The 25524-nt window shown below is 35.2% G+C and overlaps 3 protein-coding genes across 8 annotated transcripts in view; 1 reads left to right on the plus strand and 2 right to left on the minus strand.

The window, feature by feature from the left end:
- LOC139117505 (interleukin enhancer-binding factor 2 homolog) overlaps positions 1–3141 on the minus strand; it is a 52369-nt gene extending 49228 nt beyond the window's left edge. The window contains exon 1 of the mRNA XM_070680676.1: positions 3017–3141. Coding sequence (XP_070536777.1) covers positions 3017–3021 — 5 coding nt within the window. The 5' untranslated portion in view covers positions 3022–3141. The remainder of the gene's footprint in view (positions 1–3016) is intronic.
- Positions 3142–4198: 1057 nt separating this feature from the next.
- LOC139117509 (disintegrin and metalloproteinase domain-containing protein 10-like) lies at positions 4199–13968 on the minus strand. Its single transcript, XM_070680687.1, has 12 exons — positions 12795–13968; positions 12388–12520; positions 11924–12045; positions 10825–11513; positions 10380–10505; positions 9805–9982; positions 7882–8041; positions 7214–7318; positions 6734–6812; positions 6267–6370; positions 5615–5717; positions 4199–5292 (listed from the first exon to the last, which is right to left on the minus strand). Exons 1-12 carry the CDS (start codon positions 12865–12867, stop codon positions 5089–5091), a joined length of 2076 nt encoding a protein of 691 aa, XP_070536788.1. The 5' UTR covers positions 12868–13968; the 3' UTR covers positions 4199–5088.
- LOC139117507 (multiple epidermal growth factor-like domains protein 11) overlaps positions 13467–25524 on the plus strand; it is a 58741-nt gene continuing 46683 nt past the window's right edge. For 2 of the 6 annotated variants that reach the window (XM_070680679.1, XM_070680683.1), the window contains exons 1-2: positions 13467–13596; positions 21765–21937. The gene's annotated coding sequence lies outside the window, so the exon portion shown is untranslated. Of the gene's footprint in view, positions 13597–16300; positions 16687–21687; positions 21938–25524 lie in introns of those variants that run through there. The other 4 variants (XM_070680680.1, XM_070680684.1, XM_070680686.1 and 1 more) reach the window with 3 other exon arrangements.

Below are 25524 nucleotides of genomic sequence, written 5' to 3' on the forward strand. Positions count from 1 at the left end.
GATAATTTATGCAAAGAAATTAATTTAGAAATGAGAGCAGTAAAGTTTGTTAGTATGGATGTATATGAGTAAGACATGCTTGGTGAAATGGATGCACACTCTTTCTTTTATTCAGGCAGACACTATATTCTGCTCTATGGCCATAGGTTGGCATATATATGTTAATTAATTGGAGATAATTTATGCAAAGAAATTAATTAAGAAATGAGAGCAGTGAAGTTTGTTAGTATGGATGTATATGAGTAAGACATGCTTGGTGAAATGGATGCACACTCTTTCTTTTATTCAGGCAGACACTATATTCTGCTCTATGGCCATAGTTGGTTATGCATATATATGTTAATTAATTGGAGATAATTTATGCAAAGAAATTAATTTAGAAATGAGAGCAGTAAAGTTTGTTAGTATGGATGTATATGAGTAAGACATGCTAGGTGAAATGGATGCACAGTCTTTCTTCTATTCAGGCAGACACTATATTCTGCTCTATGGCCATAGGTTAGCACATAGGTGATAATTAAAGCTGAGATAATTTATGCAAAGAAATTAATTAAGAAATGAGACAAGTGTATTTTGTTTGTATGGATGTATATGAGTAAGACATGCTAGGTGAAATGGATGCACACTCTTTCTTTTATTCAGGCAGACACTATATTCTGCTCTATGGCCATAGGCTAGCATATAGGTGGTAATTAAAGCTGAGATAATTTATGCAAAGAAATTAATTAAGAAATGAGACAAGTATAGTCTGTTAGTATGGATGTATATGAGTAAGACATGCTAGGTGTTATGGATGCACACTCTTTCATTCATTCAGGCAGACACTATATTATGCTGTATGGCCATAGGTTAGCATATATATGTTAATTAATTGGAGATAATTTATGCAAAGAAATTAATTTAGAAATGAGAGCAGTAAAGTTTGTTAGTATGGATGTATATGTGTAAGACATGCTAGGTGAAATGGGTGCACACTCTTTCTTTCATTCCAGCAGACAATGCATTGTGCTGTATAGCCATAGGTTGGCATATATATGTTAATTAATTGGAGATAATTTATGCAAAGAAATTAATTAAGAAATGAGAGCAGTAAAGTTTGTTAGTATGGATGTATATGTGTAAGACATGCTAGGTGAAATGGATGCACACTCTTTCTTTCATTCCAGTAGGGAATGCATTGTGCTGTATAGCCATAGGTTGGCATATATATGTTAATTAATTGGAGATAATTTATGCAAAGAAATTAATTAAGAAATGAGAGCAGTAAAGTTTGTTAGTATGGATGTATATGTGTAAGACATGCTAGGTGAAATGGATGCACACTCTTTCTTTTATTCAGGCAGACACTATATTCTGCTCTATGGCCATAGGCTAGCATATAGGTGATAATTAAAGCTGAGATAATTTATGCAAAGAAATTAATTAAGAAATGAGAGCAGTGAAGTTTGTTAGTATGGATGTATATGTGTAAGACATGCTAGGTGAAATGGATGCACACTCTTTCTTTCATTCAGGCAGACACTATATTCTGCTCTATGGCCATAGGTTGGCATATATATGTTAATTAATTGGAGATAATTTATGCAAAGAAATTAATTAAGAAATGAGAGCAGTGAAGTTTGTTAGTATGGATGTATATGAGTAAGACATGCTAGGTGAAATGGATGCACACTCTTTCTTTTATTCAGGCAGACACTATATTCTGCTCTATGGCCATAGGTTAGCATATAGGTGATAATTAAAGCTGAGATAATTTATGCAAAGAAATAAATTAAGAAATGAGACAAGTGTAATTTGTTAGAATGGGTGTATTTGTGTAAGACATGCTAGATGAAATGGATGCACACTCTTTCTTTAATTCAAGCAGACCATGCAGACACTATATTCTGCTGTATGGCCATAGGCTAGCTTATATAGGTAATAATTAAAGGAGAGATAATTTATGCAAAGAAATTAATTAAGAAATAAGACAAGTGTGGTTTGTTAATTTGGATGTATATGTGTAAGACATGCTAGGTGTAATGGGTGCACACTCTTTCTTTCATTGACACAGACACTTATTATATATTCTTGTGGCCATTGGCTATAGGTGATAATTAAAACAGAGACAATTTATGCAAAGAAATTAATTAAGAAATGAGACAAGTGTAGTTTGTTAGAATGGGTGTATATGTGTAAGACATGCTAGATGAAATGGATGCACACTCTTTCTTTTATTCAAGCAGACAATGCATTGTGCTTTATAGCCATAGGCTAGCATATAGATGCTAATTAGAATGGAGATAATTTATGCAAAGAAATTAATTAAGAAATGAGACAAGTGTAGTTTGTTAGTATGGATGTATATGTGTAAGACATGCTAGGTGTAATGGGTGCACACTCTTTCTTTCATTCCAGCAGACAATGCATTGTGCTTTATAGCCATAGGCTAGCTTGGATACCAGGTGCTAATTAGAATTGAGATAATTTATGCAAAGAAATTAATTAGCAAATGATGTGTTTGTGTTGATACATGTATAAAGAACCTTGTATGTTAGAATGATGTCCACTTGACTTCAAAATATAGGAGGAAAGTGGCTTGCAAGTTTTGGCTGCTAGCTTCCACACCATAGTTTTGGCTGCTAGGTTTTGGCTGCTAGCTTCAGCCGAGTCAAACGAATTTGGTATCAGCAGTAGTACAATATTGGCGAAGAATAGTTCAAATATCGAATAAACAGAGCATGCAGTTTCTAATGTATTACAAATTTTACAAACATACAAACACGAAATCGAAATTCTATTGCAAAACAAATCGTCAGTCAGTCCGGGGACCATACAAACAATCTTTTTACGTGGACTGTTGACAATGTTGTCAGACTGACTGAGCACTTTACTTTCAGTATTGATACTATGGTGGAAAATTTAGTTTTAGACACGGTGACAAGAGATACTATAACATAGAAGTGTGTAAGTCAAATGCAGAGTGGTGATAAAAATCCTGGAAGATCGCAAGGGTCTAAAACAGTCGTCATCTTACCTCATTTTGCCGTAGATTTTTGAAGGCCGGTCTCGTTTTGTTCACAACCTGTCTGCAGCAAGCGTGGGGTAAGTTTTGTTTGTTTGTCCTGGCTTTCCTCCAGTAATAATTCACTACCGCCCTCTTTAAACTCTGAAGCTCTGCGTCTTTTGTTTTTGACAACTTCGTTCTGATACATTGCATATAATGAGACTTTCTTTGCACTTTTACGGGATATTTTTGTGTAAGTCTAGAACAATAAAATGACTGGGTAAAATGACTAGGGGAGATTTTTGTTGTCAGAAGCCCTACAACTCCCTTGATGGTAATAAGTATGATTTGTATAGCGCCTGGTATCCACTATAATAAAGTGCTCATTGGCGCTGAACAATGAGTGGAAATCACATATACGCTTTCTGGAAAAGTAGTGTTTTGAGTCTGGATTTGAAAAAGGTGATACTGGGAGCAGTACGGATAGTGATTGGTAGCTGGTTCCATAGGATTGCAGCGGCGTAACTGAAGGAGCGATCTCCATAGGATTTGAGTCTAGTTCTTGGTACTTTAAGTGTGAGGCCGTGACTTGAGCGCAGTGATCTGGGAGGACAGTTAATATTGATGAGTTCAGCAAGATATTGGGGGGCAAGTCCATGGAGCGATTTGTATTCGAGAAGTGATATTTTGTACTGTAGCCTGTCCCCAAAACGGAACCCATTGTCCTACATGCTCGTGCACAGCGGATCACCTCGGGCACACTAATGAGTCGACTATGTGTACAATGGGTGTAGTTTGAAAGCAGTATCTGTTATTGACGATGGCCTTTTTTCCATTATTTTATTTATGTACTTTCAAAGCTGTGTTTAGTAACTAAAATGCTGCACTTGGTTGCAGTTTGAATGAGCTCCGATTGGAGGCAGATATTACAATCGCGACGCAGTCCCTTGAATATTATTACTAATTTATGATAAATTAATACAAAATTTGATTGACAGCTGATGCATGTTGTCCCCAGAATGTGCAAAATGTCCCCAAAAATAAATGGTAGAGGGACGCAGTTCCCTGGTTTAACATTCCTGGCTGCAACACTGAACATGGGGTTGGACTACATATATTGAACAATATTTTTTGCTGTAAAAAGCTTGCTCTATCAGCTATTTGATATCTGAATACAGGAGAGAAAACCAAAACATCAGATACATTTGTTGTATGGAAACTTTATTTTCAACATATTTTGATTGTAGTACAACATTCAAATAACTTTTTGAATTCCACTTGTGATATATTTTACATGTTCAAGTGATCTTTCACCTACTGCAACTTAATAATGTACTGGCACGCATAAAAATTGACCAACCATATGTTATTTTCCTTGTGATAACTCAAAATATAAACTATGCTAAAAGTTTTGTTTCATCTGCAAATTTACATTCAGAGTAGAATTACAACCAGCATACATGGAATGTCAAGTTGATCACAAAGTTCATAGGGTATTATTTTCAGATCGCTTTCATATTTTATACATCATAATACATTTGAAAATCAACAACAAAATCTCATCTGAAAGTAGCAATGAGACTAAATTATAATGGGTAGGATTAAATACATTATGGATGGATAATCGGGCAGGTCATAAATTTAACCTTGAAAATTTGGGAGTCAGATACAAGAGGAAAATATTGTCTAATTAATTCCAAGCAGTCTACAACAGGTATATACAACCATGCACTATTTAACACACAACATTACACTGCACCTGATAAATATCATAAAATATTATCCATTATACTTTATCAACAATCTAAAACAACAAGTACTTTTAGCTTTATGTAAAATCCTTAATCTAAAAACCTCACTTTTCACATTTTTGCTGGAACAAACTCTGTTTTTATGGTAGCTGATTTCATAATAATTAAAGTGAAAAATGAAAATTTAAGTTAAAATCTTGGAGCATACAGCAATATCAATAGATAAATTTGCCATAAAATCAACCAGGTACAGTCACTCTACAGAACATTAGTATGGATTTGCAAATGATTACAAACAAAAATATGAACTACAAATTGCAATAAGAAATGTAGAACTTGGTGACTTATGCTTCAGGTATATGTTGAAGAATTTTGGTTATTATCTTCTGGTTCAACTTGCATTGGTCGAGGACTAACTTTATAGCCAATTACAAGAATGACAGCCATAGTTGCCAAGACAATCAACATAATAGCCCACCAATGAATACCCAGCCATGAAGACAGAGATGATTCTTTTTTCAAAATAACTGGTGGCATCTGGGCCCGTGGCTCAACCTGATGTAAAAATATAAGAAGCAAAGAGACACTATATGAAAGCAATTGTTGCAGCAGATCATTTGCCTATTACAATAAAAGATTTGAGGCGCCATGTTAATAATACAGCCCTATACAGTCCCTCCTAGAGAATGTGTTTCTGTGCAAACAATTATGTGTGATTAGTGAGATACCAGATGACATTTACAGGAACTGCAAAATGCAGAAAGGATGTCTTATTGATTTCATTGACCATCATATACCTAAATTCTTATTCAGGGATTTAAGATAGCACTTAAAATAGACAGAGAAAATATTCTTGAAATGTTCAATAATTTCTTACCTCAATACAATGAATGCTGTTGTCACAATAACCTTTGAAATCATTACAAGGGCTGCCTGGTTGAACTTTGGTATCAACCATAGTATCAATATCATATGAGGAACTGAAAAACAAGAAAGTAAAACAGACTTGAATTTACTTCTTTTAATCCTCTACATGTGGTTTTCCTACTGTTTTAACAAGTATCAAGTCTGTAATTAAATGAATTTAGTACTGTTTTAGCAAGTATCAAGTCTGTAATAAATGAAGTCCACTTGCGTTTGTATATATGTACAGGAGCACAAATAGTATTGAAAATTTGCAAAGATTTGCCAAATGTGCAAGATTATGACTGAGAATACTTTTATACTGACAAATTGACAATTGTTGACAACTTGTCACTGTTTTGAGAATGATATATTTAATATCTGAGCTACACACACATAGAAAACGGTAAATTTACTTTTCTTTGTTCTTGACAAGTTTGACTTTATGGAATTACACACAGTTTAATACTTTGTCATAATAGCCGTTTAGAACACTGCGACAAGATTCCTACATTTCTTAGCCAAAATCGATGGATTAATTCACTGCATGATTCATGACGAGTATTTGTCAACAAGACATGAACATTGAATGTAGGGCAAAACAATTCAATAAATGTAATCCTTACATGCAATTTTCATCCACCATGCAACACAAGTGACATAGTTGTGTTTCAAAACTGCACTGACATCTTTCAAAACCATGAAACTCACAGATAGAGTGGGAACATTCCTATTGGTTTGACAGCAATAAAGGAATAAAGGTATAAAGAAATGTCATAAAATGGTTGTGAATATCATGCATAGGGAACAGTAATTGTCAGAAAATACCATGGTTATTTTGAAGTCTGAATACCAAAGAAGATATTTACTAACTTACATTTTCATAGACTAACATAAATTAGCTATCTTGCCAAATATGAGTACATACACCAGGTATTATTGTAATTTTTCCCTTTTCCATGACCAGCTTTGTCGAAAGACTACACTTTACAGAGGATTTGGCTATGTTTGAGAATCTGCCATAAACAGAAAGCAGACCAGGATGCTTCATGCAGGTGAGACAACTCTATTTCAATAAACTAAATAGACTTACTCCTTCATAACATATCATGTTATCACTGCATGTTGTTCCATCTGGTTTGAAAACAGCATTAGCACAAGTACCATCATCCGTGAACAAATCAATTAAGGAATAGTTTATTGATAATAATATGCTTCTTTGTTCCTCTTACAAGATGTTAAAGATACGATTCATCACATGTGTGAGCAGCACAAACTAGTGTCACTTTGACATGATTGTATGTGAGAAGAAAAAATAATTCCCTACAGCATTCTACATAATGATTCTGCAGCTGTAACGTCATGTACATTACATTCTAAATACATTTGAATTGAATCATAGACCCTCCAGAAAAACATGGGTCTATGGCTGAATCAGTTTAGATTTACTAATTAACTAATACCCTATCCCTTTTGTAATCACTATAGGTATAATATACCAGTACAACAAAATCAAATTTTTGACAAATGGTAACTATATGTACCCATGGCATTGTAAGTACAAAAAGGATATTGGCAATAGGCAGCTTCAACACATGCACTGTCTTCTATACACAGAATATTGTCACTTCTTGTGTAAAAGGTACATTGCTTATTACAACAAGAATTTACCTGTGGACTGTTCAGATAAGAGAAATGAAACTTTGCATGATTCAAATGTATCCTATATATATATATATATATATATATATATATATATATATATATATATTATATATATATATATATATATATATATATAATATATATATTATATATATATATATATATATCCTGGGTGATAACTCAACAGTAATAACAGTATTAAAATCCTAATTATGTTGTTCAGTGTTTGAAAAGTTGGTTTTTCAACTCTGGCAGGCATTATTTCCATTCAGTGACACTATGCTCAATCTCATTTGCTATGCGCTTGTAAACATTGTGACCTTGAATAAAGAGCCTAAACTTTGAATGGTATTGTTTGAGTCAAGAAGAATTAATAGCTCAAGACAGATCTAAATCATACATTATGCAGAAGCTGCACACAATGCAAGGAATAATATGACCCGGTATGTGTTATTCAGAGACTGATCTTAACTACCGGGGTACTGCTCTTGTATTTTCCCTCCAGAACAAAAGTGTAAGTTTATTCTTAACGGTATGAGAATATGTGTAATTTGACATTATGAGCAGTGTACTTACCTACACAGAGCACCTGGTTTAAGAGTACAAGGTGTACCATCTGATAGACCATTCCTGTCAAATGAATAGCAACAGTTATCCCTACACTCTTCACTTAATCCACAATCACATTCTTCATGTCCTTCAATGATGCCATTACCGCAGATGGCTATGGGATGATCTGAAATCAAATATAACAGCTTTGATCATATTTTATTTTTAATGTTTTAGAAAACAAGCCTTTCTTCTTCTTCACCTAATTTTATATGCTGGAATACAGTGTATAAGCTTTTTTATAACAAGTCATCGTTGATGACACAGTCCCCACTTGTTAGTGGGTACTTTGATTACAAGTCCTCAGAGAGGATAGAGTCCTCTTTATTAATTATGTCTGTGATGTCCTTGTACTAAGTTTGAATAAAATCGGTGAATAAAATCAGTTGAGACGTGCCCAAGTTTTGGCTAAGGACATGAAAAAATTGTAACAAAATGGCTGCCATGCAGCCATATTGGATCACATCATGAAACAAATTGACGTACATATGTATGACATAGGTTAATGTCCTTGTACCAACTTTGAATAAAATCGGTTGAGATGTGCCTGAGTTACCATATTGGATCATGTCACAAAACAAATTGACGTGCATATGTATGACATAAGTCAATCTCCTTGTACCAACTTTGAATAAATTTGCTTGGTACATGTCTGAGTTATGGTTCTGGACATGAAAAACACATAACAAAATGGCTGCCTGGCAGCCATATTGGATCATATCACAAAACAAATTGACGTGCATATGTATGACATATGTCAATGTCCTTGTACGAAATTTGAATAAAATTGGTTGAGATATGCCTGAGTTATGGCTCTGTACATGAAAAAATGTGATAAATGGCCGCCTGGCGGCCATATTGGATGGTATCACAAAACAAATCGATGTGCATATGTATGACATAAGTTAATGTCCTTGTACCAAATTTGAATAAATCGGTTGAGATATGCCTGAGTTATAGCTCTGTACATGAAAAGATCGTAATAAAATGGCCGCCTGGGGGACATATTGGATCATATCAAAAAACAAATCAATGTGCATATGTATGACATATGAAGTAATCTATTTACCCAGTTTGAATGCTATTGCTCCAGGCATCTCTGAGATATCTGCGTGAATGGACGGACGGACGGACGGATGGACGCACGCACGGATGCACGCACGGACATGACCAAACCTATAATAAGCTAATAAGCTGCTAACATGATGTATCCTTTGGAATAATATTTTAACAATTCTAGTCTGGATCCAAATAAGTTTGTCAACAATAACAAATGAATATACACATATACTATTATATGCAGATTGTATGGAAATTTGAACACAATTAATGCTTCAACATGAGTTAAGAAGGAACACAAGAAACAGTTTTTACAAATAGATCAAACATCTATGGTGGAAAATGTATCAAAAGTTACAGTTAATGGTCCTGTAAGGCATGCAGTTTCAGTAGGATGTATTCTACACAAAGCTACAAATCAAAGGGATACAGTCATCTGAAATGTGCTCAAAGGTCGTATGGGACCCATATGACCAATGGCAACACTGTATCCAAGGTACAGTGGTGATTGATGAAAGTTAAAACATGTCTGTCATAATCTACATCGTATAATTTATAATGTTGCAGCTTAGTGATGATGAGGTGCATCTAGATCGATATCGTGCACAAAATGCATTGTTTGTAAACAAGAAACTCGCAGAGGCACAGTTCTGACAACTGTTTCACTTTAAGGTCTTTGATCAGTTTTTGTTATATACATGATCCAAGCTATAAGGTCGAACAAAGAACATTAGTTCATTAGATGCATATGCAGTAACCTATTTCTGGAAGGTATATCAATAGAGTAATAATGTTATCTTTCTGTTGATTTCAAAGAAGGTAATGTCTCACCTATGAAACAGCCATCACTGCTGATGCCATCAGCTTTAATAACATCATTCATGGATGTTATTGAACATGGTGAAAATCTCCCATTGTTTGGTCGTGTTCCATCAACTGCATATGTGTGCATAATGTAAAACCCTCCGTCATCTTCACCAGGTGCGCAGGTTTCACTTAAAGGATCATGCTATAGGTAAATACCATTGAAATCTTACACAATCAAAAATGAAACTTTCATTTTCTAACTCCAACAAAATTGAAAGAGTTATTGGATCAAAGTGATGATAAGAGAATAAATATGGTATCAGATAGCCATTTACTAGCACATCCTCAAAAACTTAAAATTTTCTTTAATACAATATACTGGTATACATTGAAATGCCAGAAATACAATGTCTGTATTTATGAGAGTATGATTTTTGATTGTTACTAGCTCACTACACACCAAATTATGGCTGTAGATTGGCTGAACAGGAGCAAAAGTCATCAAAGGGCTGTATATATGTCACATATGTATTGACAAGGTATGACTGATCTAAAGGGTTGTTAAGTTTGAAAATGACAAACAAGTTTTTGAAGCTTACATCTGATCCAAAGGAATGGCCAACTTCATGTCCTAAAACCAAGAAAGTGACCGCAGTTGGAAGAGGAATCCCACCATCTCTTAGGGTAACCAGTCCTGTGTTCAAACTCATCATTTCACCAAAAAACTAAGAAAAGAAGACAAGTAACCATCTATACAAAACTGAATTCTCATATACATATGATATAGTGATTGAAAAAAGAAATATGCTTGGAATTTTTGAGTTTCAAAGATGAGCAATGACTAATACAAAAAATACAGGCTGCTGAAAAAATGTTCATGTGTCTTCCCCATCAAAGTACTATAACTATTACAAGTAGTATGGCATAGATTGGTGATGTCATGAGGTTAAATTTGATTCCAGATGAAAGAAATTGCTGTTTTGCTGATTTGAAAATATTAACAATATGATGAAGTAAGATGAGAATGATAATTTTGAAACTCACCACTTGATCTTGACATATGCCACCAACAACAGATCCAGGGCTTCCCATCCATGCAAGGCCAAGAACACCATTTTCAAAATCACGATCAGTGAAAATGAATGAGACGCAGTAATCATCATATTTCTCCATTGCAGAAAATGAATCCAAATACTCTGCTGAGTCAGTAACAAAATCACCCAGTGGGTAGTTTGGGTCATCTAGAGACTCTGCCGTGTGCATCCGCAAACGCTGTACTGCAAAGGTTATATTGTCTGCTACACCGTCGTCATTGAAGTCTACAGTCTGATACATTATGTTGAGGCTTTGAACATGCAGAATGATATCCTCAATTGCCGTGATAACTGACCCATGGTTTTGAGAAAAAGTATGATCACCCTGCAGAAACATACCACAGCAAGTCTTTGTGGTGTCGTATCGCTTTGAACGATGAATATTGACATATTTGTTCATTGACAATTTCGGTCCATATTTGTATCCACAACGCATTGGCAAGTTGTCAGGAAATGCTACATCTGAAATTCTGTAAATTATTGACTGAAAATCAACATTTTTCTTGTCACCATTTAGGGCCTCAGTTTGGAAGTATCTTGCTGCTGGCTCAACTATGTACTCATCTTGTGGTGTTGTAATTTTACCGTCAAAAACTCCTTCTTCAGTGATAACACCATGAACTGTTGTGTTGAATCGACCTATAAGAGAACATTTCTGTCAGTGTATCAGCATGATCCCAACCTCAACTACTGAGATAATAAATTAAATCAAATTTGTTTATCGGATCATATTTTCTGATTTGTCAATATCCTTATCCTCAAATTACACAGAAAATCATTCAATTTTCACGAAGAGCACAGGAGAAAAACATTCATAGTAAAAAAATAGTTTTTTCTGATACAGTTTGTGCACTTTTCTTGGGATAGTGTCAGGATAAATACTTTCCCTCCTTATCTTCAGAGTACAACATCATACAAAAATAAAATCTTTTGCTCAGACAAAAACATAAGTTCAAATTTAAAGGTTAATCGCAAACCTATTAAAACTATTTTTTTAAATGAAGAGACACGTCAACCAACTAGAACAATTACTTTGCCATTAAACTAACCTTCCAAACTGCCTACATAAATTCTTGACTTATCATAATCAATTGGAATTCCTGTGCCTGATTCAATGATTGCATCAGGTGTAAATATACCCTTGTCTTGATGCAGCTGTAATTCAAACAACCTGTGGAGAAACATGTTTTACAGATGTGATATCAAAAAGTTACAAATCTATTAGCCCTTAAAATTTTAGAATAAAATGAGAGGCTTCAGTAGAGATTTGTGCTGCTGGAATTTGACTCCACACTTCAGTGACAAAATTAAATTTTGTTGATGGACTTGCACTGAATATCACCGTGTCTACTCAGTTTCTGAATAATTTGCCATTCTGTTTATCACATTGAATGACAAGAACACCCGTATATAAATACAATTCTTAGAACTTCCCTGCCAGAGAAAATATTTTTAAATATATGGATGATCAGAGAACTCGGACAGACTTCGTTGTAGTGATTGTTTAGCCTACCTGTCAAATGCTGAAAACTGCAATTGGAGAATCTTTTTGGGTGATCGCTTTACAGCATAGTGCTTGGCAGTGAGATCCTCCTTGTTGTAGTATACAGGTTCAAAGTTTGTAATGAACTTATTGAGCGGTACTCCTGTGGAGAAATATTAAAATAACATTTATGTTTCAATTTTGTTTGCTGTTAGATTTGTTGTCACAATTGAAATGAAAACTCAGGTGGAATTAATTTCAAGAAAACCCGAAATAGAATATAACAGTTGCATAAAGAAATGAGAAATTCATATTACTTTATTATAAACACTTTCTAACCACTCTGACCAAACCTATACCATACAAAATCATTACGAGTACAACAGAACCATGACCAAAACATGACAGAACCGAGACTAGATCTTGGACGCGCTTACCTGAACAGAACTTGAGTAACCACAGCGTAAAAATAAGTCTGGAAAACAATCCACTGCATGCGTTTTGCGTCATGACTTAGAGATATATCATGTTCGAACGTGGAACCCGTTTGCGGAGGTCTTTCTTTTTTCACCACGCTTCAAATTTATGAGTGGAATGAGTGCAGGAATCTCGCAGGAACCTTCACCGCGATGATCGTGGTGTTCGAGCGGCGGTGATAACTGGTCGCCAATTTCGGCAACCCATGAAGGCAAATTTCTGCTTTTTTTACAGATCCAGAATACATGTGGAGTTGCCAAAGCCGAAGTAAATGTTTCAGAAAATCCGAAAATATGAGTGTCAGATATACTAATCTCAAGTATAAGGGGAGACAAAAATTTGAAGCAGACGACAAAAATGATAGAAAGTGCGATCGGCTCTTTATTACGCCCTCTATAGAGGCAGAAGCAAAGTTACGCGATGAAGACTGATCATGGTACACATGTGGTATGCAGAGCAACTTTTGCGATAATTATGGAAATGGAACGTGAAGTTGATGTCGATTCAAAAATTACAAAACTCAGGAGAAAAACTGTGTTTTTTTATTTGCTCAAAGGATGACTGTGACGATGCTATGCCCGCAGGCTACAGGCTGCATTGCTCAGCGGGGCGAGATTATGCGAGAATGACTTGGCAGGTTTCCCATTCGTCACGTGATCAAACTTGCTTTTACGTACCGCACGTAAGACAATGTTTACATACACAGCAAGCGTTGAAAGAAACTCATACTAGAGAACTCCAGCCCGCGAAATCAATTGAAAGGTAAGTCGGCGTGATCCGTACGTTTCTGCTGCGTTCCGGGTGAGTAAATAGTGTCACAACTTATCTCCGACAGTGTCCCAAACTGTCAAGTTCGAGTGCAAATTTGCAAACGGAACGAACTCAATGATGTCTGACGACGTCTGACGACGCGAAGAGCGATCAACAACCTCGACGACACGACATGGGCCCGGGACCCCATCTTACGCATTAGAAACGAGTGTTCTTGGCGACAGAAATTCCATCAAATCAAGAGGGCCGATTGAAGTTACCGTTATCTGATAAGTTATTTAGTTTCACCACGGTTTTAGGCAGTATTATCTGAGTGAAGGTCAATGCACAATGCAAGTTACAGGAAGCCAGCCAGTTGAGAGTGGGCGTGCGCGCGTGTGTGTGCTGGTGTTGTATATTAAATGATATGATGAAACCGGCCGGTAAAATAAAATTGTTCAAAACCGTACACGATGACATCCTCGAGCAAACAAGTATGTACTCTTGCGGTTGCATTGAAATCAGTAACACGGTTGACTGTCAATGATGAATTATAGTGTCAATGACACGTGTACACACGGTCCAGAAGCTTGAACGCGCTGTCATAAAAATACATGAACGCATGTCAGAGCAGAGATGATAGCAATGCACCAAATAGGACAATAGGATACTTTACAGAGTTTGCTATCCATCATGCTTGCCATATCATTTATATCATTAACTCAGCTGCAGAGAACATCATCACTACTTGAAATCTGCCGATATGATGATAAAACGGACCATTTACAGACATAGTAGTTTTGAAAGTCCTTTTTTTTTGTTTCGTTTTTCACAAAATATCACAGTATCACCATTAGCTGCATGTTATTTAAATGACATTTTATGTTAGTTTCTACTGTCAATTCTAATGTATTCTTTCTGTGCTAGAAAATCTGAAAGTCTGCGGATTATTAATTAGATTGCTATGGTTACCGTGACAGTAGAGTAATAGAAGACAATTAAACCAGTAGAAACTGTTAAAACTGGTTATGATGCATTATAATGTATATCACCAGATCCTTTGTCTGTGTACTTAACAAAGGGATTGAAATTTCAAACAACTGCCATATTATATTGTCACTTCCTTGCATTGAAAAAAATTTCTTCAAGCAAATTTATTGCTCTATAGTTAAACACAGGTAAAGCATAATCAGGAACATAACTTAAGAACAAATGATGATACAGCTTTGCCAAACACATACAATAACATTCTCATCTAGCTATTGATTAAGTTGACCTGGCAGAGGATCAATTACATTGGAAAATACCAAATATATAATAACATGAAATAATCAACAAAATAAGTATATGAAAGACTGCTAACAAGTGACATTGAAAGTATCCATTAAAAAAAGCCCATTTTTTTGAATGTTATAATTGATTGGTAAATCAGGGTGCCTTTGCAAAGCTTCATATAATTTATAAAAAGCACAGAAAGTCATTTGTGAAGCACTACTTGTAAAATGGCTGTAGGATTTCACCAGCATTATAGTATTAATTGACAAATATGTATATTGTCTATTGTTTTTTCAGTAAATGTTAATCTTTAGTATACATCTAATTGATGGACTCTGACCAAAAATGTATGATTTCACAGAATGGAAAAATTATGCATTTTGTGCAGACTACAGACAATCCATAAAACTTGTAGCACAATTGGATCGGAGAACACACCTAAATAATAGCTTTTAATATTTATTACTTGTGGACACCCATTCCACTTGACTGGCATTTCAGTATACAAACTTACGGTATAACTAGTTGCACTGAATGCAGGTGTAATTTCAATTCAACTTAGTGTGTTTGCTTTTGATACAAATTCTCAGTAATTGTAATACTTTACTATATGTAACATGATAGACATAATGCTTCCATTGGGATAATTCAAGTCTTTGCACGTGATTTGGCCAGTTGCCAATACCATTAAAGAAACACTCCAGCAGCATGTCAAAATTGTAACATAATAAAGTGTAAACATTGCAGCAAGCCTTGATCAGCCATTTTGAAAAAATAAATGTATGTAAAAATTATGTACAATCAAAGATTTTATGACATTTTGTGCTAGTGAGTTAATTAAGAAAATTATTTGACTGCCATCAGAAAATGTGTACTAGAAATTAGATTAGCTTGATGATCAAGTATACATGTATGACACATGTGTGCTGTATGGTTATCATTTAATCTGCTAGACAAGTTCAATTGTCTTCACACTGTCTGTCAGGAAGATGTTTTTGTTCTTGATGAAATGCCATTTAATTTTCTCAATAATGTTTCATAAACATGTGATGCAGAAAGGATGAAGGCAAATCTTCAGAAATTATGATGCAATTTTAATATTATTAAAAAATAATATTTGTGGCATAATACTTCAAGAAAAATATTTTAAGCTCTCTAGGTTTATTTTTCTATAATTACTGTGGATGCAAAATCAGAGTTTGCACACTGAAAATGACACACTGATGCATCTGAACATAATTTCGTCTTTGTTGTAATATTTGCCATAATGTTAAAATGCCATCATATGAATATGATCCAACTGCAGCGTATTATCACCTAGCATTCCTCAGCCACCCCTGGAAAATCATTAATACATTAATATCAAGGACACGGTGAATACCTTTTGATGACCTTGTAGAATTCTTTGTATTGGCTTACGGAAACACATGACTGAATCATCAATGAGTTTGAATCAGACCACATTGAGGCCATAAAAGGGGGCTTTACTGTGGTGTTCCAAAGTACGCTACTCGGCAGCTTGGAAACCTTTTCACCAAACAATATTACGCTCATTTAGTTGCTATCATTGTGTTTGATTGGATTAGCTGAAGTCCATTCTAGATAAGTACATCATGTGCTTTCAATGAGCAGTTTATGAATTTTTTTTACATAATTCCTGGCAAAATATGTCAGATGATTCATAGACAGACATGTTCAGTGACATTACTCATAGTGTGAGTACTACTACTGTTCCGGTACATGTGTTTGTTGTTATATTTCACACTCTGTTTTGAAGTGAACTTCTTCATCTCCACGGTCTCTCAATCTTCAACATTGGTCTTTTAGGTAAGCTTCATGTATTTATATAGTATAAGTCTTCATGAAACTATTCAAATTGTACTGCATATGCAAGGTAAAGAAAATTTTTATTTCAAAACATGCACTACCGGTATGATGGAAGCGTTTAACTGAACAAAAGCTCATTAATGATCAATCAAAAGTTATTACCTTATTTTGTTTATACACAGTACAAGTACAACCCATTGTCAAACAGGCTGATCTGTTTCTCTCATACTTTGTACAGATGAAACATCACAAAATATGGAATATAATATTTTATGACAATTCTGTTTCTAATGTAAAGCCTAAGTTTATAGCAAAATTGCTGAGAATTCTTGTCAATTCTTTTTAATCCATATTTGAATTGTGTTAATTTAATCAAAGAAAGATGGTAAATGGTTCTGTTTTTATAGGATCTTATTGCAAGATACGTCAAATTCTACAATTGTGGGAGTACGTTTAATTATTTGTTTCAAATTATTGAAGCACAATTAGTTTCCTTTCAAAAATACCATAGTATTTACATGTAACAACTTTGAATGTGTAGTTTCCTGTATATGTGTATACATAGCCTTTTTTCAGCTCAGCGTTTGTATAATTCTAAGGTATTGTCATGGCAATGAGACTAGTAAGTTGTCACCATTATGGTGTTGAAATCTTACAGCTTTTATAATCAGGGTGTAAATACATAAACCAATGGAAAACACCATATTCAAATAAGTAATCAGTGATAAACAATTAACTCCTCTTCCACAGTATGTAATAGTTTTAATATTGTTCATTGTACTGGCAGTATCATTCAGTTTCAAGCTGATTATTTTATATGTTTATTTATACATTAATATCTTTACATATTGCTTGCATCCTATTGATAATATGGGGCTCACTTAAGATAAAAATTAGGAGTTCCATTCATTATATTATTCACTTCACTGAGATAACTATGGGTCTATGCTATAAAGCTTTTATTTGATGTTTTGAAGCTATTGAATATTTGCTGTAACATTGTAAGTGCCGAGGTTGTAACTATGTAAGACTACCTTTTCAAAGATGTTTCTAAAGATAGTGAATTTGAGATTGTACTGAAACAGAAATATAAGGGTCCAAAACTTCGGTAAAAAACATATTCATGTGTGATATGATGCAGTTTCTTTAATCATTGTAATATTTTGTTGCTTGAGTGTAGACTTTCCTTGAAAAAAAAATTTTCAAAAATTGACCCAGTTGACTGGAAGCATTTTTTGTCCTGTGTATGCAAAGGCAACCGAGTCAGACTAATCAACATGTATGTAGGAAATATATGCTGTTCAGAAACAAGTCATTTCTAATTGAACTCTCAGACTATCATATATTGGTAGTGGTTCTTTGACTCATTTGTGGTAGGATTTCATAGAATGATTACACAGAAAGCATAAAACAAGGAAACTTTGCTGAAGAATTTATGGTTAAAACATACAATTAATAATTACATACACTTGTACTCAAACATGGAATCATGTGCGATATTTGTGTGTGTACATACATATACATTGGATATGACAATTTCTTCACTACTTCAAAAATGTGCTCATGGAATGCTAGAAGATAAAGATCTCAACTATTTTTTGGTTGTGTGCAGTGTTATCATAATTTTGTTATTGTCTTTACCAATATGGCATTGGAAAAAAAATGTGTGAAGAATATAGTAGGTACCCGCTAATCATGCATGTAATATCATCATACATGTACATGTGTATAACCAGCCATATTTATCATTATTTTTTTGCATTCATAGAGCATTGCCATCATTTTTACACAATGTCTAATGACCCAGTCCCTGAAAGTTAGAGAAACAGAGACAAAACATTATATCATAGATAATTGAATTAATAATGTGTAAGTAGGCATATATACATATATCGAGGGTGAAGTGGTTTCAAACAGAGGTTGAATAGTTGTCCTGTCAGGCCTTGTTCAGGCTGGTACCAGTATATCTTTAAACATTCATCACAGAATTTTATCCAAATCCAATGTATGTCTGTAGCCTAGTTAGGCATACATAGAAATGAAAATTTGATGAAAGGGTTAAAGTTTGAGTAATTTTCAAAAAAATTATCATGTATCTCAAATGCAAAACTTTAATTTTAGTGAGTGTATGACAGTAAATGGAGTCTCTTCTGTAGTGTGAGTACAATACAGTTTGTAAGTTATACTCCAAATTCCAAAATAATTAACAAAGCAAGTACACTGCTATATATAATTATTTACCCTGTTCAGACTATTTCACACCAAACACAGAATCACTTATGGGCTCCAAGTATTATTCCACACTATCATGTGTGCAAGCCATGCATTTTTTTTATATGTGTGTACACATGTTACACATGTACACAATGTGAAAAACATTCAAGTCATGAAACTAATGTCAATTGTTGTCAATATGACTGTCACAGTGCACAGAGTTAGCAACACTCTTTGGAGTTTCTATTAGTGATTGTGAACTGTCATAAACACACAGGATAATGCATGCAGACTTTAATCAAGTCTTTGACAAGGTAATCTTGACACCTGCATTCAGACATGTGACTTTCTTCAAGGTCAGATCAAGTAGAAGTTTAGCATGACTAGAACAGTGGGACAGACTGAGTATTTTATAATAGATTACCCCAAGGACCATCAGGACATATTTTTCTTTATAATCACTATGAAGGGCACCTTATCACAGGCAGATTACTACCATAACTAATTGTGGACCCACTGTACTGCTGGTGCACATAGAATTACATTAGTGGAATTAAGAACAGGAAATATTTGATACTGAGAATTGCCGACTCTTAGTCAGGTGTACAGGGCTGCAGTGATTATCACATTAAAATCATTGAACTCTCATATCCCTGTAAATGGTGTCTTTTGACTCTATGTCAGATATTTCAAGGAATTCTTTTCAATTGACGTATGCCAATCTTTTATCATTTTAAGTCAATAGTGCAGAAGGTGACATGAAAGAAAAGAAACTTTAAATCTGACTCTTGGTGATTATGGTGTTAAATCATGGTCGTGAGGTTTTATCAATCATTAAGTAAAGGTTGGATGCAGGTGATGACCCTGTGTACGGTAGGTCACAGATGTCCTGACTCCTCTGAATTTTGTCGTGATTTAAAGTTATGATAACAGTGGGACTGCTATTCATACTGGTAATAAAGTCATCCATTTGATTTGTTAAAACACTTCATAGTATTAACTACTTTGTGTTGGTGTTGAATGTCAGATATCCCTGACCCTGCCCTTGTTCATGTTTTGATAAGTGATTATCAATGAGGACAGGATATATCACTGTTTGATTTTCTCAAGCATATTTTCTGTACATGAAAGGCATTTGAAAAGCAGTGGAATAGCACAGCTAAAGATAATAAATAGCGTAAGTATAAAGGAAACAATAAAAGATGCTATCTGGCAAATAAAACAGAATGTAAAAAACGAAAATAATGAAAATTCAGTGCCATTAAAAAGACAGTTAAAAGGCACCTACTGTTGATGTTATTTGTTTTAGAACCCAGTTCGTTTTGCTTTTGGTTTATATCGTTGTTGTGGATTTTATTATTAATTCTTGTGTTGTGTTTATAGACAGATCAAACATAGAACAGGGTCTGTACACTTTGAATGAAAGTCTTTGAAAATTCTTGAAGTTTACAGCCTCCTTGAAAGCCCTTGAAAGTCCTAGAACATTGATAATCCACCCACAATTTTCAAAATTGATAAGGTGATCAGTCATGAGATCGTAAAATTGATATTTAAATGATGTATAAACATTGATATATCGTAAAAATAATATCTTGAAAATGGTATTTTGGACCTCAAAAAGTCCTTGAAAATTGCTGAAAAAATCTTTGAAAGTCCTTCAATTTTGAGTGACTTTGAGTGTAGGACCCTGATAAAATTATCAGCTGATAATGATTCAATGTGGTGACAGATTACGAGCTGTTGATTACCATATTGGTATAGCTAGGAAAGGTTGTGTATGAGTGAATGTCTGTACATGGCAATGACTATGGAAATGATATTGATTTTAGTTTTGTTGCAGATCAAGTGACTATCTGGTTGAACACCTCCAGCCACATGCAATGACAAAAGTAACTTTTCCCCAAGACATTTCAAAGTCATTCATGCCAATCCTAAAATGTGCTTGTTCATGATGAGATCAGTTGTTATGCTATGGTTGTGTAACTGTTAACAGTTATGTAAACAGATCAATTAGTACTTCACTGTTGTAGCAAAAGTCTGACCTACATTTGTATCTAACCTTGCAAGTTACAGATGAGCTTTGAAAAACTTCAAGAGCACAGTTTACTTTTCTAATTTACACTTTCCTAGTCTTTGTATTGTATGGAATTTTAATCCATTGAAGTAATTCGCCCTTTGTTCAATATCATCAAGAATAAATGCATATGTAATGTATGTCATAGTCTTGTAACAGTGACCCTATTGTAAATCTCTCTTTCCAGTTGAATGTCAACCCTCATTCATTGTAGGTCAGAGTGTTATTGGTACATTGTATTGTGCTCAATCTTTACCTGAAGGACTTTTTCTCCATAAATGGTTAATGTATGTAGGTTGATGTCCATGTTTAGACATGCGACCTGAGTCATTGGGTGGAGTGGGAATAGTACGTAAGACGACTTGTGAACCAAAGAAGTTGACACCAAACTGTGTCAGAGGGGGGAAGAGGAGGTTTATGGTGCTGTAGGGTTCATTGAATTAGCCAAGAATGTTATTGATTATGTTAATATGATGGAAAAGCAAAGATGTCATATGCCAAATGCATGTCACTTTTAAAAGATCACCTATGTGTAGTTCAGGAGTATTTAAGAAATGTTGAACTTTCTACAATCACATCTTCCAATAGGTGTCAATAGAAAGGAACTTTCCATTTTAGGGACACTTGAAACTACCTGTGTGTGAATAGAATGTGCCTTATTTGAATAACAAAAGGATTTGTTGATGTGCAACAAAGCATCAATTGTGTCCACTAAAAGAAAACTTTCAATTGCTATGTCTTATACAGTCAAATTCGAAACGTCATAACAGCGTGTTGGCTTTCTTCACAGGAGACGAACGTTTTATGTCACCTTGACTCCAAGTCCAAAGTTCGGAAAGAAGTTGGACGTCTGACATTATATTCCTGGAGTTCATTCCTAGCTGGTTCTAGGATTGTTCTGTACAGTGTTTGGTGAGAGTGTTTGCTTCACATAACAACCATAACAATCAACAAGTGGTTAAGGTGAGTCAGAACTCTGTGCTGTGTCGTGTCGTGTTGTGTTTGAGGTAACATCTGAGTATATACAACTTTAGCTGATAGCCAACAGGTGTGTTAATGTCCTGATTATAGTTAAGGACTTGCAGTCGATACATCTAACTGTAACAGCTCAACTCATATGATAATGTCAGTACTATAAATTTCACCAACAGTAACACATTCTTTATCTCAAGTTGATCCTTACTCTTATTAAGATCGGTGCTGTAAGTGATAAGAACAAATTTCATACACAGATCCATATTATTTTGCTTGTGCTAAGAAAGAAGCACTATGTAATATTTTACTAAAAGATTTTGCATTTGTTGATTCTAGACTTAAGACCAAATATTTTATGTAAACTTTAGAATTTATTCACAATTACTATGTTCAGACAGGGAAAAATTGAAACGCTTCTGCAACACTATTTGTGATTTGTAAACACGGGATTAATAGATTGAGTCCGCTTGCGTCCACATGCACAAAATTAAGCCATTGTTTTGATGTTAAGACGTCTTAATGCGCCCTCTCGAGTTCAAAAGGTGTGTATGGCCAAGCATTGTTTGTAACAAGATGGCTGAAATGGACGACGTCGTACTGGCTGTAAAGAATGTGAAAGAGGCTCCCCACCTAACTATCCAAAATGTTTTTGTGTCGAGTTTGTGTTTTATTCGTTTCTAAAATGTGTTCCTACATTCTTATCCGATTGTTTGTGTTAATAAAAATGTTTGTTTCGCCTCGCCATAAGCTTTCCCCACACAAACAAAACATTACCGTACACACTAATCCAAACTTCCCTACAAATATCCGAGGCGAAACAAACAGTTTTATTAACACAAACAATCGGATAAGAATGTAGGAACACATTTTTGAAACGAATCAAACACAAATATTATGACTCAATCGAATATTTTTGTTCCCAATGAATAAATAATAGACCATCTCAATTCTCGGTTTATGGCATTTTTTGTCGACCGATAAAAGTCTTTTCATCTTCAATATTCCATTCTAATTTCACCTACGGTATATAATATCCTAACCTCCTGTGACTTTCCTTCTAAACGTTGATTTGCCTTGTGCACCAAAAACGATGCTGTATTTTATGCCAAACGATGAAAAAATATGTGAAGAAATAACCATGTATCAGTCAGTACGGCATTCGAAACCCGGACGGCCATACGATTGGCGACAGAGCAGAGTAGATCGAAACGCAAAAGGGGTGTTATTATAGGAAAGGCGGTGACTTATTTTAAAGCTGAATAAAATGCTGTCTCTGGTTGTGTAAGTCTGTTGATCGAAATATATATTTTGTTCCCAGTTGATTAATCATGGGGGATGGCAGTCTCGATCTCCCCTTTATGGTTCGATATTTACTGACTCGTTCCCTCTCATTTTCGTCAATCGATGAAAGCATTTTCGTCTTCCATATTCAATATTACTTTGACCAATGTTACATCCTGACCTATACTGTCATTAGTTTTGACCAACGTACAAAGACGTTGCCCATGCGTCCGGTTGATGAGATATTGTGCAAAACGGTGAAGAAAATGGAACGTGAAAAATTGGGGCCCGGGAGACATCGATGTCAGTCTTTCCGGACTGTTTACATGTAGCTTGGGGGATATCAAAGGAGATGAATCAGTAAGTTGAATATAACATAACTTTTCGGACTTATTTTATGTCAATTTTGTCAATGTCGGACTTGATTCGATTGAGAAACCAGAATCACATACAGAGATGTCTATACTACACACGGACGCACAATTGGGAATAGTTTGTTGTGCTACTGTCGGTCTCAGTCGTGGTGTCTCTCCCATAAAATTTCGAAGCCATAGGTCTACACTTGTCGTTTCGATTCACAGGTAGCGGTACACCGATGGCCAGATATTGTACCGTTCTTAAAACTAGTCCAAGCCATTTTACGACACTGCACTATTTGCCATTGTGTCTCCCCCGGCGTGAACGTCCTTGAAGCTATGGTCGTGACCATTGTTTTACTGCGCCCATTAGAGTGTAAACCCCTGCTCGTTCCCAGCAGAATACTTTTTAAAGTTCTGTACATCAGTGTACACTGTGTGTATAAGCCCTAAACTTATGGAAAGGTATCAAGAATAAAGGGTCGTTACAGTTGCTAAAATTGCGAGGAAAATGGCACTTTTTACTCAAATAGAATAGTCCTATCCACAAGCGCTATTGTTTTAAATCACGTCCAGGCTGTGCTGTTGATTTTCATTCTTTCGTGCAATTTCATTCGTTTGGAGCACTTATCCTTTCATTTGACCGCTCTGTGGGACTCTTCTGGATATGTGTTTTGGATGAAAAGAACTCTACAGTGAAAGACATAAACTTCGACGGTCATAGGTATACAATATCGGTTCGATGTGCGAAGATATGCAGATTACAAGTTATTTTAGAAGTTCTCAAAACCTGTCAGTAAAAATAATTCTGCGCGCCACTTATTGATAGTTTCTTCTTGTAAATGTCTTAGAATCCGTGACCGCGACCATTATTTTTGAAGTGTTCGACGGTCGATGATCGGTAGATTAATGAAGATATATGTTACTGAACTATCGTGTGATTGTTTAATAGCATGGTTAGGTAATAGACGGTGTAGTCTGTAGAGGCGATACGGCGAAATTCCACGGCCCAAGGGAGCGTACATCGCATGGTTTCTTACAACGAAAGAGCCGTCGGTTTCCATAGCTACTACGTGAAATCCGGCCTCACCGATGTCCCGGGCCGATGTCCCTGTCCTGATTCGGAGAACAACTTTCAAGCTGCGTGTTGAGGTTCAGATGTCCGATTTTTTCATATTTAAAAGGCTTATTGATTTACAGAGAACGCCGGTCTTGTTTTTAGCTTTAACTTAGCACATGATGGCAATTGAAAACCAATATACGAAAAATGCAACATACAGCGTTGTTCACGTTGTGTTTTGAGTTTGATATAGAATATAACAGGAAAACACTAACGATTAGAGTGACGATAGAGACCATGCCCGATACGGAAAAATTGACATCAACTACTTGCATTGAGCAGTGACCTGAAACTTCAGACTGATATATAAATGTCGACAATATAAAACATTGAAATGCCGGAGAAGAGAGGGAGAGAGAGAGGTTTACGCTGTCGCGAACTGATTATACTCTTTCGGATTTGACTTCGGTTTAGACGATACACAGACATCGAAAATGTACACCTTCTTTCCATAATTCGACTAATCTTATAATAAAGAGTAGAACAAATCCAAAAGTGTTGGTTGAAGTAAATCTTCAGATGTTGGTTTTCTAAAGTTAGATAATACTTACAGAAATATGGTCGTCATAGTCTTCTCTTAAAAACTATTATCTTCAACACCACGTTTCTTATGATGGGTGATGTCATTTTTTATTATTTTTACAAACTTTCAATGCATCAAACGCCATAAGACTATCTCATCTGCCTGTCAAGGAGTTACAATATATTTCCAAGGGCTGGCACACGATGTCAACTTACGTGTCGTCCGTCGAGCGGCCGGTGGCAGTGTCACAGATTGTTCCGTCTGTAATCGCGGCCACTTTGATTTTGATGTGACA

Source organism: Ptychodera flava, chromosome 18, assembly GCF_041260155.1.
Source record: "Ptychodera flava strain L36383 chromosome 18, AS_Pfla_20210202, whole genome shotgun sequence".
In the NCBI taxonomy this organism is placed as follows: Eukaryota; Metazoa; Hemichordata; class Enteropneusta; family Ptychoderidae; genus Ptychodera; species Ptychodera flava.

What these genes read in the sequence shown, in the direction of transcription:
- LOC139117509 (XM_070680687.1), bottom strand. Translation starts at nt 12,867, where the DNA reads ATGACGCAAAACGCATGCAGTGGATTGTTTTCCAGACTTATTTTTACG. An exon ending in CAGTTTTCAGCATTTGACAG is followed by an intron (nt 12,046 to 12,387) that starts GTAGGCTAAACA and finishes GTTTCTCCACAG; the next exon opens with GTTGTTTGAATTACAGCTGC. An exon ending in ACATGATATGTTATGAAGGA is followed by an intron (nt 6,371 to 6,733) that starts GTAAGTCTATTT and finishes TCAAACCAATAG; the next exon opens with GAATGTTCCCACTCTATCTG.